The sequence below is a fragment of the Alosa pseudoharengus genome, unplaced genomic scaffold (assembly GCF_046254945.1).
Source record: "Alosa pseudoharengus isolate Yale_2024_CS ecotype anadromous, Long Island Sound unplaced genomic scaffold, YU_APseudo_1.1 YU_APseudo_1.1_scf_5, whole genome shotgun sequence".
In the NCBI taxonomy this organism is placed as follows: domain Eukaryota; kingdom Metazoa; phylum Chordata; class Actinopteri; order Clupeiformes; family Clupeidae; genus Alosa; species Alosa pseudoharengus.
The window spans coordinates 29,329,687-29,346,918 of NW_027468837.1; the positions used below are offsets into that span (position 1 = coordinate 29,329,687).

The 17,232-nt window shown below is 44.8% G+C and overlaps 1 protein-coding gene across 2 annotated transcripts in view; it reads left to right on the forward strand.

Moving 5' to 3' along the window:
- Window positions 1–17,232, forward strand: part of slc12a5a (solute carrier family 12 member 5a) — a 225,554-nt gene that overhangs the window by 43,991 nt on the left and 164,331 nt on the right. The window contains exon 3 of one of the 2 annotated variants that reach the window (XM_076267803.1): window positions 5,225–5,229. In XM_076267803.1, the coding sequence (XP_076123918.1) occupies window positions 5,225–5,229 (5 nt within the window). Of the gene's footprint in view, window positions 1–4,488; window positions 4,508–5,224; window positions 5,230–17,232 lie in introns of both variants that reach the window. The other variant, XM_076267804.1, reaches the window with a different exon arrangement.

Below are 17,232 nucleotides of genomic sequence, written 5' to 3' on the forward strand. Positions count from 1 at the left end.
CCCGTCTGATTGCTTACCTGTTACGGAGCCTGGAACTCTTAGTTGAAACACCTGTAAGTCCTCACGTCGTTATCCAGTGCAGACTGCAACCACGGAAAGCTGGTGGGTACTCTTTCATATTTCTCTGCCGATGGAATTGGAAAAACTAGGACACCTTCGAAATTCAAATGAAAGACTGTTTCAGTGCTGTGGCTTTGTAAAATCAGGCTACTTGTGCTGTTAATTGAAAGAAATTCTGACGCTCGGAATATTAAGCGCTGTGTTGTGTGCGTATGTGTGCTGTGGGCTGCCTCCGCATAAGTAAAGTTATTGTGCTGTTTCATTGAGCGCTTGAACTTAACGCGCTTAACGCAAAAAGATGAGTGCAGATGAAGGACAATTGCCCGACAAGGCCAAAGGCGCTTCTGTGACTATAGATGAAAATAAGGCTCCTGATAAATCGAGTTCTGTTGTTGATGATTCAGGGAAACGCATAAGAAAATTAACAGCTAAGGGATTTACAATGCTGTTTGAAAACTTGCAGAAAAATCGTAAATCCCAACTTACGCAAGCTAATAAAATTAAGCAACGGATTAATGAGCTTCTTACTGGAAAAATTACATCTCAAACTGTGTCTGATGTGAAGAAATGCCTTAGCAAATATTCCACGTTGTGCAAAGAAGTTTTAGAAACCCAAACTACTTTGCTGGAAATGCCTATGCCAGACCCTGAACATGAAAAGCAACAAAATTGGCTTGCACAGAAAACAAATGAAATTAATCAATTTGAGAATGATGTGAAGCAATGGTTGGTTGATGCTGCTGTGAAAAGGGATGATGAGAATCTTGATGTGCTGTCTACAACAAATTCTGACATAAGGCCTGAAGATAGTATATCAAATGTTTCAAGTAAGGGGTCGAAACGTAAAGGTCGCTCTTCTGTCCATTCAAAGGCTTCCAGTTTTATTTCTGTACATTTAAAGGCGAAAGCCGAAAGGGCTGCTCTTTTACAGTCTGTAGCAGCCTTGAGAAAAATGCATGACCTTGATGCTGAAGAAGCAGCTCTTCAAATTGAAAAGGCAAAGCTGAAAAGGAAAAGGGAACAGCTAGAGGTTGAGGCAAAGTTGGCTGCTGCTACAGCTAAGTTGACTGTGTTCGAAAATGAATGTGGTGGTGAAGATGTGGATGAGTATGAAGAGGATAATGGAGAAGATGCCATGAATGCCTATCTTCATGCTCATTTGAAATCACAAACGTCAAGTTTATTGAACACAGCTCCTGTCTTGCATCTTCCTAAAACTGTCTCTTTTCAACAGGACCATTCTCTGGCTGTACGGCCTAAAGAGAGGCTGCACATTCCACAAGCCCAGTCTTCAGTAAGATCTAGTAACACTTTGTCCTCAGTGTCGTACGCGCCATCTTGTCACAGGTCCGAAGTGCCGGGGAATGACCCAGGACCCCGATCCACCAACGCTGCACCAGTAGGGCTTCAGCCATCAACCTCACAAGGGAGTACACGTATGCATCATTCACCTCATGACAATGTTCAACACCCTACCCTGTACGACCTTATGCAACAGCAAACCAACATCACTGCTCAGTTGGTTCAGAACCAAGCCTTAGCCTCTCTTCCTCCACGAGCTATCCCAGAGTTTGATGGTGATCCACTTAAATATGCTGCCTTCATTAGAGCTTTCGAACAAGCTATTGAAAAGAAAACTACAGATAAACAAGAATGTCTTTATTACCTTGAGCAATACACCAGAGGGCAGCCAAGGGAACTTGTTCAAAGTTGCTATAACATGGTTTCTGGACAAGGCTATGAGAGAGCAAAGAACCTATTAAAAGAACATTTTGGAAACGAAATGAAAATTGCTGTAGCTTACATAGAGAAGGCTATGAAGTGGCCAATGATGAGGGTCGATGACATTAATGCTCTGCAGTCTTTCTCAATCTTTTTAAGGGACTGTTGCAATGTGATGGAAGACTTACAGCATATGGAGGAGATGAACGTGCCATCTAATCTTCGCCTCATTATGATGAAGTTGCCATATAAACTGAGGGAAAAATGGAGATCTGTTGCCTGCGAGCTACAGGAGCGCCGTGGTCACAGAGTTATGTTCCCAGACTTTGTGGCCTTCATTGAGCGTCAGGTAAAGATTCTGTCCGACCCCCTCTTTGGTGACCTACAGGGTACACCGCCAGATCCTTCCTTTAAACCCAAAGGCAGACATACTGGAAGAGGCCAAGCTACCGTTGCAGCCATCAATACTGCCTCAGGACCAACTACATCAGCAGCTTGGCACCAACAGCGCAGAGGGCCAGCTTCACAGAACAACGAAGAGTCATGCTGTGTGTGTAAGGGCCAACATGCAGTGGAGAAATGTTCACAGCTTGACGGGATGATTCACAGGGAGAAATTGGATGCTCTGAAAGTAGCCAGAGTGTGTTTCAGCTGTCTGAGCAGAGGTCATATTAGCAGGGAATGTGACAAGCCTTCGACATGTGATATATGTGAACGCAAACATCCAACTGTCTTACACATCGACTCTAAAGCTAAAGCACAGGAAGTGTCAGTCAACAATGCACTTGTATCATTGGAGACATGTGGCCATACTGGGGCCGGAAGTGATGAATATGTTCTCTCTATTGTGCCTGTACAGGTGAAGGCCAAGTCCGGGAGCACGGTTGTGAACACCTATGCCTTTCTAGACCCTGGGAGTTCAGCTTCTTTCTGTACCCAACATCTCATGAGGAAACTGAATCTTTCAGGAGTCAAGACTAACATTCTTCTTCGTACTCTTGGCCAAGAGAGGTCAGTAGACACATTCTTGCTTAGTGGTCTTGAGGTTTCTAACTTGAATGAAGAAAACTTCCTGGACTTACCTGAAGTCTATACTCAGAGGACCATGCCTGTGAGCAGAAATAACATTCTCACTCAACAGGACTTAGAGGGATGGAAATACCTCGAAGGCATTAAAGTTCCCAGTCTTGAAGCAGAGGTGGAATTACTGATAGGCACCAATGCGCCGAAGCTCATGGAACCATGGGAAATAATAAATAGCCAAGGCGAGGGACCATATGCTGTAAGGACTCTCCTGGGGTGGGTCGTGAATGGTCCGTTAAGAGGTGGTGAGCCACGCAAAGGCAAGTTTGGCCGTCCTGCTGTCACTGCCAATAGGATCTCAGTCGCCAAGCTACAGGACTTGTTGGTTGCCCAATACAATCAGGATTTTAATGAAAAATCAGATGATGTATGCCCTTCCAGAGAGGATCAAAGGTTCATGCAAATAATGGAGTCTTCAATTCAGCTTGATGAAGGACACTATTGCTTTGACTTGCCTTTTAAAGCTGAAGATGTCGTCCTGCCAAACAACCACAGCATCGTAGAGCAGCGTCTCCTAAGTCTCCACAAAAAGTTCAAGAGGAACAAAGATTATCATCAAGAATACACAGCTTTCCTCTCTGAAGTCATTGAAAAGGGTTATGCTGAGCTTGTACCACATCAGCAGTTGAGACGAGCTGACGGCAAGGTGTGGTACATTCCCCATCACGGGGTATACCACCCGAAAAAGAAAACCCTTAGAGTTGTTTTTGACTGTGCTGCTGTGTTTAAAGGAATTTCCTTGAATTCACAGCTGTTGCAGGGGCCTTACCTCACAAGCACCTTGCTTGGCGTACTTACCAGGTTTAGACTGGAACGTGTAGCACTGATGGCAGACATCCAAGCCATGTTCCATCAGGTGAGGGTGTCTCCAGAACATACAGACTTTTTACGCTTCTTGTGGTATCCTGATGGTGATACAAGTCAAGCTCCCATGCAATATAGGATGAGAGTTCACCTCTTTGGGGCTGTGTCTTCGCCCAGTTGTGCGAATTATGCACTGAGGAGAATTGTGCGAGACTACAAGGACAACTTTGAACCCAGTGTTCTGAACACAATACTCCAAAATTTCTACATGGATGATTGTCTAAAGTCTGTATCATCGGAGGCCAAAGCCATAAAAATGGTGCATGAATTGACTGAAGCCTGTGCAAAGGGAGGATTCCGCCTGTTGAAGTGGACAAGCAACAGCAGCGAGGTCTTGGCCAGTATTCCTGAGCTACAGCGTTCAAAGACCACCAGGGGGCTTAACCTGGATCAAAAGGAAAGTCCTGTCGAAACAGCTCTTGGTCTTCATTGGTGCATAGATGCAGACATTCTGACCTTTAGGATAGCCATAGAAGAGCGTCCACATACAAGACGTGGCATATTGTCTGTGGTGTCGTCTATCTATGACCCTTTGGGTTTTCTTGCACCATTTATCTTACCTGTTAAAAGGATGCTGCAGGAGATGTGCAGGTTGAACATCAGCTGGGATGCTGGCATACCTCGTGTCTTTTCAGAGCAGTGGTCCAAATGGCTGGCTAATCTCCATCACATCACTGAGCTTACAGTGGAACGGTGCATCAAGCCAAAAGACTTTGGAACACCTATTCACCTGCAGATGCATCACTTTTCCGATGCTAGTGAGTATGGCTACGGAACTGTATCATATCTGAGGATGGAGAATGAGAGAAACCATGTCAGTGTTGCTTTTATCTTGGGCAAGGCCAGGGTCGCTCCTTTAAAGCAAACAACAATTCCTCGTCTCGAGCTTACTGCCGCTGTCCTGGCTGTCCGGGTGGACAAGATGCTGAAGAGGGAGTTGCAGCTGGATCTACACCCATCAGTATTCTGGACAGATAGCACAACCGTTTTAAAATATATTGGAAATGAGACCAGGAGGTTTCATACATTTGTGGCTAATAGGGTGGCTGTAATCAGAACTGAAACAGATGTTGCACAGTGGAGACATATTGGCACAAGACTGAATCCAGCAGATGAGGCATCCAGAGGTCTAAGTGCTGAAGAATTCTTTGCATGCGAGAGGTGGCTGAAGGGACCACAATTTCTCTTGAGGGGGGAAGCGGAATGGCCCAGGGCAATTATGGAACAACCTTTGATTCTTGTGGATGACCCTGAGGTGAAGAAAGATCCGCTGGTGAATGCTTTTGTCTCCCATAGTCCACTGAATGCAACAAAGGTGTTTTTAAGTTACTTCTCAGATTTTAAGAAGCTGAGAACGTCTGTGGCATGGATGCTCAGACTTAGAGATGTACTTCTAACATTGTCCCAAAGGAGAAAGGTTCTTGAAGCCTCTGAAAGCATTGGCCATAACAATGGAGGCCGAAGAAACAATCACCTTCATGCCGAGATGCAACAGAAAGGGTTGGCACTTCGTGGACAGTCACTGACAACAGGTGACCTTGAGAGGGCAGAAGGTGCTGTTATCAGCTTTTTCCAGCAAGAGAGGTTTTCTGATGAGATTGCTATTTTAAAAGACGGAGGATCTGTCAAACGAAACAGCGACCTCTACAAGCTGGACCCAGTGTTAGAGGACGGATTGCTGCGGGTGGGAGGAAGGCTGAGTAGGGCTGCTATGCCTGAAGTGGAAAAGCATCCTGTCATTCTTTCCAAAGAGCAACATGTGTCCAAACTCCTCTTGAAGCATATCCATCAACAGCTGGGTCACGCAGGTAGAAATCACATGCTTTCTTCTCTCAGGAAGCGATACTGGATTACTCATGCCAATTCTGCCTGCAGGAAGGTCATCTCTGAGTGTGTAGTGTGTCGCCGCCTCCAAGGAAAGACGGGGGAACAGAAAATGGCCGACCTACCAGTAGAGAGGATTATGCCAGACTTACCTGCTTTCACAAATGTGGGCGTTGACTATTTTGGGCCAGTGGAGGTGAAGAAAGGCCGGGGCAGAGTGAAGCGCTACGGTGTCCTCTTTACCTGCATGGCAAGTAGGGCAGTTCATCTCGAAGTTGCTTATGCTTTAGACACTGACTCATGTATAAATGCAATTCGCCGTTTCATGTGTCGCAGAGGTCAGGTGACACACCTGACATCAGACAATGGCACCAACTTCATAGGAGCTGAGAGAGAGTTAAGGGAAGCCATTGCTGAGTTAAACCACCAGAAGATTCAGCATGCCTTACTGCAGAGTAGTCTAACATGGTCCTTTAACCCTCCAGCCGGCTCTCACCATGGGGGCGTTTGGGAACGGCTTATTCGTCTTGTGAAAAGGGTCCTCTCTTCAACGCTCAGACTCCAAACATTGGATGATGAGGGCTTTCATACTATTCTTTGTGAAGTCGAAGTCATTCTCAATAGTCGTCCAATCACAAAGGCCTCTGATGATGCAAATGACCTTGAAGCACTTACACCCAATCACATCCTGCTCTTAAAGTCAAAGCCACACTTCTCTCCTGGATTCTTTTGTAAGGATGACCTGTACATGAAGAGAAGATGGAGGCAGGTGCAGTTCTTATCTGACCTCTTTTGGAAGCGCTGGGTGAGGGAATACTTACCGCTACTCCAGGAGAGACAGAAGTGGATGAGACCAAAAAGAAGCTTTTCCATTGGAGACATTGTGGTTGTAATGGATCCTGTTGCTCCACGAGGGTCCTGGCTGATGGGAAGAATTACTCAGACGTATCCCGACAAAAAAGGTTTTGTCCGCTCAGTTCAGCTGAAGACAAAGACGGGTCAGCTGGACCGGCCTGTAACGAAGATCTGCTTATTGATGGAAGCTGAAGTGTCATAGATGAGGTCCCGACTAGTTGACTGGCCATAGATGACCTGACTAGATGACCTGCCCACCGATGTCCTAGGCTCAAGAAAAGAAGATTCACTTAGATTAGCTCTGCACAAATGGCTCCTTTAGTTTAAATTAGATAATTTGGGTAATTGTGGTTAAAGTAAATATTCACAATTATGGGGCCGGGGTGTAGGAGCCATTTATATCCACCTTTTAGTTAGGTTAATTTAGTTATTACTTATTTTAGCCACTTGGGGGAGTATTGCACTGGGTGTGGCACGTCACTGGAAATTAGGTATATTTACAGGTGTGGCAATCAATTAGGAAAAGGTGTGGATGGCGGGGAACACACGGTTCTTACCGTAGCCGTGAGCACCCACTCCACCGACAGCACGCCACAGCAATTTATTTTAGCACAACAGCACCTTTTTTAATCAGCACTGGGCAAAGTACCATTTTATGTAATACATTTTTGATACATTCATAATAAACGGGAACACCACCCAAAGAGAGCCAATGCCTGGACCTAGGATTCTTTCTGCTACGTGTTGAGAACACCATGCCATCCATGCCGAGGCTTATAGGATAGCCTCCACACTAACGTTATTCTATCCTTGCATTTCAACGATCGCATTACATTTTGAGGGACTAGTTTCTTAGCAGCGGCGGAATTATACTTGCTCCGGTTAGTAGTACTGCGCCGAAAAGTAAACAGTAAAGCGCACTCCAATGGGGATACCTAGTAGTAGCCTTGGTAATATCAGTCCGCCGCTGAGATGCAAAATGACTACTACCAACTTCAGGGACCAAAGTATAACTATTGCAACGCGATGCGAGGGTAGTTGTATTTCTCACACTATTCTATCAACACAGACATTTACATCGATTGTCTGGAATTTGCCTCGGGTGTACTTTGGAGTGGCAGGCTAGCATATACCGTTGACTTGCGCTAGCCTAGCACCTGCGAACTCTGCAATTAGAAGGACTGGATGAAATGTGTTGAAAACGGTCTCCACTGATAAATATCACACTTGCTTACTTGGAAATGAGATCTTATGTCCAAAATCCTGAACCACCCCTTTAAAAAGTTTTAAGCACCTTAAAATAAATGCTGCCATAATGATGCTTTCAAAATGAATGTCTAAATATTTTTTACTTATGAATAAACCATATACAAAGTCCATGTAAAGTAATGTGTAAAAATGTAATGTCCCAGGAATGACCGCCGCCCAGTCCAGCACATTTTTTCCACAAAAAAATAAGTTACGCTTATCAAATTGTGTTTATTTCCTACTTTGTTCCTTTTTTGTGTGTTTGTAATTGAGTGTGTGCAGAGTGTGTGGTTGTTTTTGTGTATATGTGTTTTGTGTGTGTACGTGTGTGTGTGTGTGTGTGTGTGTGTGTGTGTGTGCTTGTGTTTGTGTGTGTAGGTGTGTTTGTATGGGTGCATGTGTGTGTGTGTATGTGTGTTTATGTGTTTGTGTGCGTGTGCGTGTTTGTGCGTGTCGTGTGTGTGCATGTATGTGTGTGTGCATGTGTAGTGTGTGTGTGTTGATGTGTCTTTGTGTGTGTGTGTGTTTTTACGTGTGTGTGTCTTTATGTATGTGTACATAAATAAAGCAAATCAGGGAACCACCTACTCTTTGCGATAAGTGCTATGGGATCTTTAACAACCATGGTGAGTCAGGACCTCAATTTAACATTCATGCAAAGGAAAACATCTCCTGCAGTACAGTGTCCCAGTCACTGCAATAGGACATTGGGATTGATATTTGTTTAGTGGCTCAGTCAGGGTATCTGCTGGTTTGGCTGCTGGCTAAAAACAAAAGGTGAAAGGCATATATGATTCTAACTGTCTCACTGAATTGCATTATGCACACTCAATTCTCACTGGTATCTGCTAGACAACAAGTACCAAAACATGATTAGTTCATAGATTTCACATGTAAAATACATTTTATACAACCCCACCCCCATCTTGCCTGTTCATAATTCTAAGAAATTCTTGAATTGTGTGCATGTGTGCATGTACATGTTTGTGTGTGTGCCTGTGTGTGCATGTGCATGCATGCGTGCATACAGTATGTCTAGTGTATGTGTCATACGTATCAGGGCTCCAGAGTGCGACCAATTTGGTCGCATATGCGACCTAATTTTTCAAAAGTGCGACAAAAAAAATCGGAGGTCGCACAGGTGCAACCAGCTATTCAAGAGGAAAAAGTGTCCGCATTGAAACTCTACCTTTGGTTCAATAACAGACACATATTTGGCCAATTTCGTGGTTTAAACCTATCACAGATAGTGAAGGGCGGGACCTCCCCTCTGATTGGCTGTGGCCCAGTGCCTGTGTGTAAATTTGAAAATGCGTGTGCTGCAGATAGAGACAGAGGTCAGAGACCCGTCAGATAAACAGAGTGGATAGTTGCATTACAGTGTGGTCACATAGGTCGAGATAAATGTCCCCTCTCCCCACTGCCTTTCGGCGGCTGGCAGAAGCAAACCGATCAGACGAGCCCGAGATGATGATCAAGTTTATCGTTGCCTACGATAGGCCTAGTAAAACTTCCCTTCACCAAGATCAGTCGAAATAATTATTCACCAGAAAAATAGTTTGAACGTAAACCCGATGTACAGGAATGCCACTTGCGCCAAATCTATAGGAGTCATTGCAGATGAAAAGACATCTTAAAATTGTGAACAATGCATACAAGGCCTTCCCGAACGACAGATACAGATATCGCCGAAAAGGAGTGCGTCATTGACCGCAGTTACATGCAGGGAGTAACCCGGTTTTCAACAGCAATATTTGTTTTGCGCGCGAGTGTAAACTCATTCTGATGGCATCAGTCAATTTAATCCGGTATTTGGCGCAAACCGAATATCGCTGCTACATTTAAAGCCCAAATATTCCCTGCATGTATAACTGTGGTCATTGTGTACGGTGAATTGAATGGACACATTTAGATCGAGCATGGCAAGTCATTGCAATAGCCTATAATAATAGGCCTACCATTTCGTTACTGCATTAACCATAGTGATGTTCTTATTGAAAATTTAAAAATACTAAAATTAAAAAGTAAATTGCATTGTGGGGCTGTCAAATGATTATTGCAATCATCATTGCAAAATCACATAAAAATCCCTCTTTAAATTGTGCTCATATACATTTCTATGGAAGATGCTATGGCGAGCTGGTTTAGCCAAGGCCTAAAGATCATGAAGGATAGTATGTAAGACATTGAGCCATGAGATGTGCAGTTTGAAGCCCTTAAAAGACGTGCACTGTTAATTTACTCACTGTTATTTTTATTTAATTCATCTTGAGATGTTTTAAGTTTAAATTTCAGCTCAGTGAAGCACTTAAAGCACCACCAACACTTCATTAAGTTACTTTTCTTGTAGAATTGTAAATCATAAGTCATAGGACAACCTATATAGGACAGTAATTAAGGAAAAAAAGTGAACCTGCTGCGGTGTTAAATGCAATGTGGTTGAAAATTTGGGTGCACCTAACTTTTGTGCTGGTGCACCTAAGAAAAAAAGTTAGGCGCACCAGTGCAACCAGTGCAAAAAGTTAGTCTGGAGCCCTGCGTATGATTACTGTGAATGTATGTGCGCATAGGCGCCGATACCGTGGGTGCTCCGTCGCTCGAGCACCCACAGAAAATATTGAGCACCCACGTGTGCCAGCTTACAGTCCCGGATAAATTTACATTAATTTAAAATCAAACATCGCAGTTGATGTTAAATTCAGCATCTCGCATAATGTGATTGGCTATGTTGCTGTTAATCTCCTACTCCATATCCTAACCACCAATGAGAGCGTCTCTCGTATGAAAATTCCTGACACTTCCCACCTGAAGAATTAACGCAAGGCCTCTTCAGCCCCGAATGTTTAAAATGTATATAGCCCTGAATATCATTTTAAAAGTAGTCTGACAAAGCTTATTGTTTTGTGACACAGCTAAACACTGGTACCTCATAGAACATCTATAACATAGCCTATTAATGTGATGAGGTGGTCGCAACTCTCAAAAGTTAAGCAGATAGAAAGAACTCACACAAATCTAGCCTACAACGCGCAGACAGCTTCATGCGCAAGGGAGAGAGAGCGCACGCACAGGTGTTTTATGATTGTTGGTTTCTGATGGTATCTTGCTAATTCACTGAAGAAAGAGTCATGATTATGGATAGAAAGAACATTCTGAAAAGGAAAGTAGTAAGGCAATGAGGAGCAATGCTATAGTGGAATACTCATGTTGCTGTATCAGCAGATGAGAAGGACCTAAGAGTGCCACTGACGACGTGACTGCCTCATAGGCTCACAGGTTGGTGAAGGAGAACGCTACATCTAGCTGAGCCCAGTGACTATGCTTTTGTGAGAAGGCACACCATTCATAGGCCTAATAATATCCCTGGCACCTTTACAAAAAAATATGATACTATACATGCCTTTTACACCAGTGTAGGATATGGCAAAGTTTGAGAACCACTGCCTCCACTTACTGTCGGCTAATGCGCGCTTCTGGATGGATAGGCTATATCTCCCTTTTTTAAAGGCGTGATGTCAACACGAAATATAATTCTGTTTATAAAAACAAAGCAAAGTGTTTTTCCTTTTATTTTGGGTTAACGCAATTAACCTTCTGAGTTACGTAAACTGTTAAGGAGTCAAACGACGGATCATGCGTGATTTAGGCGTAGTGTAGGTGACAGAAAGTGCATAAAAATTGTGCCTTTGCTTAACAGCATTTAAGAAATGTCCTCAGGGGTGACGCCCATGGACTCCCGCAAACTGTATTGGCGTTTTGTGTGTCGGCCGCTGTTGATTTCCTAAAGTGTTGAAATGCATACATTACTTCTCAAAAACCATATGGCAACAATACACATGGGCGTTGGTATTGGGCATTTAATTGTTTGAGCACCCACCGACGGAAAAATAAATTGGAGCCTATGTATGTGCGTGTGTGAATATCTGTTTATGCACATGTATGCATATGGAATGGGTTAACATGACCCCTGGAGGCAAACATACGCAAAAAATTGGTCATCCTAGGCCCTACGATTCTCAAGATATTCACAGAAAACTCTGTTAGTGTATGGTCACTAAATGTACACATAAATTAATTTATTGTATGGCCCCCCATGAACGAAATGGCATGCATTCAGAGGGTGTCATAATAATCCTACACTTTCAATTTCGTGCAGTTTTGACCATGTCAGCCAGAGATATTGTGATTACAACACCTACTTTTTCGCTTTTTAATTTTTAACTAGGTGGTGATATACATGAATTGAGTGGTAATGGGATGGGTTGACATGGCCCCTTAAGACCAACATACAAAAAAAGGTGGTCCTCCTAGGCCCTATGGTTCTCGAGATATTCACAGAAAACTGTCCGGCCACCTACAGGCCAGTTGGTGTACAGTAAAATAAATGCATTTATTGTATGGCCCCCCATGAGCGGAATTCCACGAAACTTGGCGTGCATTCAGAGGGTGTCATAATGATCCTACACTTCCAATTTCGTGCAGTTTTGACCATGTTAGGTCACAGATACCTGCTATTACAACACCAAATTTTTACTTTTTCGTTTTTAACTAGGTGGCGCTATACATGAAATGAGTGGTTATGGAATGGGTTGACATGGCCCCTTAAGATCAACATACAAAAAAAAGGTGGTCCTCCTAAACCCTACGGTTCTCGAGATATTCACAGAAAACTGTGTCCGCCCTACCCTCCTTTCGGGGGGTCCAGTCCAGGAGGGGCGCTACAGATCAAAACCTCCCCGAGAGCCCGTCTCACCTCTGTGGGCCAATACCAGGTGGAGACAGAGACCTGCTCGGCAAGGCAATGGTGTCGGCGAACATCGCTCCTCGACCGCACTGCAGCTGGCTGGCTGATTAATGAGCTCACGTTCATTTGCTTTTAATTAGTGCGCTCTGTTCCTCGTGTTTATCTTAGCCATGCACCATGCTCTGACACATACAGATGTCGTTGGTGTGTGTGTGTGTGAGTGTGTGTGCGACTGTGTGTGTGCGTGTGTGGGTACATGTGTGTGTCCATAGCAGAGGACATATGCACACCCATCCATACCGTACTTGCATACTAATGAAACACATGTGGGCATTCCTAAGTGGTTCACACACACACACACACACACACGCACACACACTAGTGCACATGTTTGTGCATTTAAACAAGCAGCGATAGTTACATACAGGCAGAAATGATTGCAGTAGCTCTCCTGGGGCCAGCCTTTGCCAAGCGGCATCCCAATTAAAGAGCCCAGACTGACGGTGCTCCCTATCTTCCCTGAACACACTCTGTGGCTGACAGAGCTCTACGGCAGCGTTGCTGCGTGTGTCGTGTTCCTCTTCTGCATGATGGAGCCATGCATCTCAGTCTAGACAAGTTGAACCGCCTGCACTTTATTTTAAATGGCTCTCCATACTATGTAGTTGATGGACTTACATGTAACAGTACTTATCTGGGTGGGTGGCTGGCTTTAATGAATAATCTAGTACCGAGTGTCTTATATAAGACCATCTTGTTAGGAGGAACACGCAGGGGTTCGTAATAAGAACCAGTGTGTTTGTATGGTAGTAGCACTGCATTAGAATGGGTTGCCCATAAGCCTGGCATGCATTCATGGCTCCTTAAAAATGCCCTGCTTCTTCCTTAAGGCTTCTTTAAAGAGCCACCATTTCATCTTAAGGAGGTCATGGTCTATATGGATATTCCTCTGTGTTGTGTATTCCATATATTAATCTCCACTGGTTGTGTGAATATCCAAATGTATGAGTTCCCTCTGCTTTTACGGAGGGGGGAAGGGAGCGTTGCTACTCTGAGCGCTAGCACAGAATGATGATTGGTTCATGGAAGCAGCCAAACACACAAACAAACACACAAACACAAAACAACCGGCTGAATGAGTTCTCTTTGAGCAGGGATTACAAAGCAGGGCCGCCATGCATGATGTGTTTTCTAATGAAATGTATCAAAGGAGTGCAGTGAAATTGTATCTTAAAATGATCTTAATTCAGAAAACAAGTGCTCACACACACACACACACACAAACACACACATTCTCCCCTTTTCTCTCTTTCTTTCTCTCTCTCTCTCTCTCTCTTTCCCCATTCTCTCTCTCTCTCTCTCTCTCTCTCTCTCTTGGCCACTCTTGCTTGATTCCAGGGAGAGAATTGCTCATTTAATCCTAATGGAGTGCTTTGCAGGCCTTTCACTCTACTCTCTTCTTTTTCTGTTGCTCTCTCTCTTCTATCCATATCTCTTCTCTCTCTCCTCTCTTTTCACCCAGCTATTCTCTCCTTTTCTCTCTCTCCCTGTTTTGTCTCTGTATCTTTCTGCTCCCTTCTCTCCATATCTCTTCTCTCCCTCCTCCCCTCTCCCTTTCTCTCCTTTCTCTCTCCTCTCTCTCTCCTCTCCTCTCTTTATCTTTTCTCCTATCTCTTCTCTCACTATCCTCTATCTGTTGTCTCTTTCTCCTTCATTCCCCCCTCCTCTCCTCTCCCCTCCCCTCTCTCCTGTTTGATGCCATCTCTGTGCATATAACTGTTCCACAAACACCCTGCCATTAACAGGAACTCTAGATAAATGTCTGTCAACATTATGAGTCAAGCAGTGGCAAATCTATAGGAAATGGTGGTTTTGTGTGTGTGTGTGTGTGTGTGTGTGTGTGTGTGTGTGTGTGCGCGTGTGTGTGTGTGCACGCGCGCGCGTTAGTACAGGATTGTGTGTACACTCTTTTAAAGAATGGACCCGTTTTTTCTCCGAAGCGTAACAATTTATGTTTTTCGTGCAGATTTATAATTGTGGCAGGAACACGGCCTCACTGTCATTCAGATTAATGGCCGAATCTAACTTCAGTCTCCTGCCTGACAAATCTCTGCTAATGCAAGGCGACTGAGCGCCGGAGGAGTATAACTCATCTAAACGGACGCCCGGCGCAGAACGGCACGGGCCAGGCCCCCCTCCATTATTTATGCCGGGCTTGTAAAGACTCTGTCCAACATTCTCCAGGGAGTTACAGTCTTAAATGACCTCATTAATTTAGGTGGCCATCCCATGCAGAGAAGCTAATCTGGTATGAGGGCTTGGCTGATGGCTAGTAAGTGTGTGTGTGTGTGTGTGTGTGTGTCACTATACCAGTCCCTGTGAAGAGCAGTTTTTTCTTTCTTTTTTTGTTGATGTTTTGTAGCTGTTGTTATTTTCTCTGTTGACCCTCTGTTGTCAGGTGTGTGAGTGCACATGTGAGAGCAAACATTCCACCCAGAGCGTCACCAACAATGCTGTCCTGTGGGAAACATGTAACCTTGTGTTTGAGTTCCACCTGAGCTTCCACTGTTGTAGCCACGTGCTTCCTTTTATCCTCTCCTCTCAGGCATCAGAGAGTTTCTGTGTGTGTGTATGTGTGTGTGTGTGTGCGTGTGTGTGTGTGTGTGTGTGCGGTGCACGCTTGCCTAATAAGCCTTGCACCTATTTGTGAAGCTCATATATTACCTCTGAGTCCACCAACACATCAATATCACGTACCTTGTATCACTTTGGTTATTATCTCTGTGCATGTGTGTTTGTGTGTGTGTGTGTGTTTCTGTTTGGAGAGAGACAGTGGGTGTATTTTTTTGTCCCTCAGCAACAGAACTAATAAGGATGCAGCAGTAACATCCCATCTGTTTTAACATGAAGCCAGTGTAGAGCTCCCCCGCTACTGCCAACAAGTTTTTTTTGTCTTTGACGCAGCCCTGGTTCCTCCCAATGTCTGTGTATGAGGATGGAGAGCGCACCATTATTGTATGCTTGTGCATTCTTTCAAATCTTATCATTCATGAATGCTGCTCTGACAAGCAAGCCTGATTAGTTTGTTAAAAGCATGTGGTGTGTTGTGTGTGTGTGTGTGTGTGTGTGTGTGTGTGTATGTGTGTGTGTGTTGTGTGGTCTGTGTGTCTCTGGTCTGTTTGTGTGTTTGTGTGTGTGTGTGTGTGTGTGTGTGTGTGTGTGTGTGTGTTTTATGTATTCATTAGCCAGCTATACTCTGGAGATGATGATAATGCCATCTGCTCTGACAGTGGCAGCAGTAGTTTTATCTGCGTCCTGTGCAGCTTGTGTACCTCAGGCCTGACTCACCCCACCCCCCACCCCGCCCAACCTCCCCCCCGTTATCACTTCTCTCACTCTAATGACTCCTTCAGTGCTTCTCTGACCCGTGCAAATGACTCCCGTTTAATTTCTTTGACTCCTCTGAACGACTCTCTGCAGACCACTTCTCTGACTCCTTTTTCAATGAATTCGTAAATGACTCCCTCCACACTCCTTCAAGCAACTCTTCTGTGGTTCCCTGTGAGTGATTCTTTTTTTTCATTGAACTCGTAAATGACTCCCTCCACACTGACTCCTTCAAGCAACTCTTCTGTGGCTTCATGTGAGTGATTCTTTCCTCCTCACTTTTAGACACTTCTATAGACCCTTTCAACAATAAAAACAAAAACAATGCTTGAACGTTCTATTTGGGCCCCAATCTACTTCCTCTGCATTAAGATAACATATGGAATGTTAAAAAGGAAGTCTTGTGGGGCCAACTATGATGCTGATAATGGAACTCTCTTGAAAGGGTCCATAATCACCTCCCCTCCCCCTCCCCTCTGCACACCCCCCCCCCCACCACCATGCCAGATGTCCTGTCTCCCCACCCTGCCACTCCACTGACAGCCTCTCCCGCTATCACACCACTGCCACTGAGGCAGCGGGAGAGTCGACCGCAGGGAGATGGCGTTCGAGGCGACCCATGCCACGTGGCGTGACGTCATTAAGACCTCTGACGTTGTCCGTGCTTCCCCCCCGAGGTTGTCCCGTGCGGAGGGAAGTGTGACTCTGCGCCTGCCGCAGTCTCAGCTCATCCTCTATTCATGCTGCTGTTTGGTCATTCGTCAAATATTCATGCAGCTAAATATTGCATTGGTTGCTGCAGCGTATTAATACAATTATGTCTCAATAATTCAGTGGGATCGTTGTGTCTTTACCTGAGGACACCGTCTCTGGCTTGCATGCTAATATCTTACTGAAACGCCTTATGTCTTCTCTTTTTGTCATTTTGAAAGACGGCAATCTCCTTCCACAAATATGAAATCAGGCTTAACTGGCACAGACCAGACATTCTCCAACATCTCACTTTAGACTTTGGTATTCACATGGCCAGGCCTTATTATTATATGAAGTGCGTCAGGCCCTATGGGCTCGGGCCGTCACTGGTTGTTGCCCATGGTGATGCTCCCGTGACCAGACCTGGTCCAGATCAGGGCTGGGCTGCTGTGTGGATACGTCCCCCATTGAGACGCGGTGGGGCTCCCTGAGCGCTCAGCCTTCTGGACGACGGAATGAGATGGTGGTTTGGGAGAGAGGTCAGGCGGAACAGAGCAGACACACACACACACCAACCGACACACACACACATACACACACACACACACACCGCACACATACTCTCACACACTCCTCACTTCACTGGGCAGAGTGCTCAGGGATATCGGCAGATGATTAGTGTGTCTGCCAGTCAGCCGATACACACAAACACACACACACACACATACCGACTGCTTTTTAGCCACACAAAA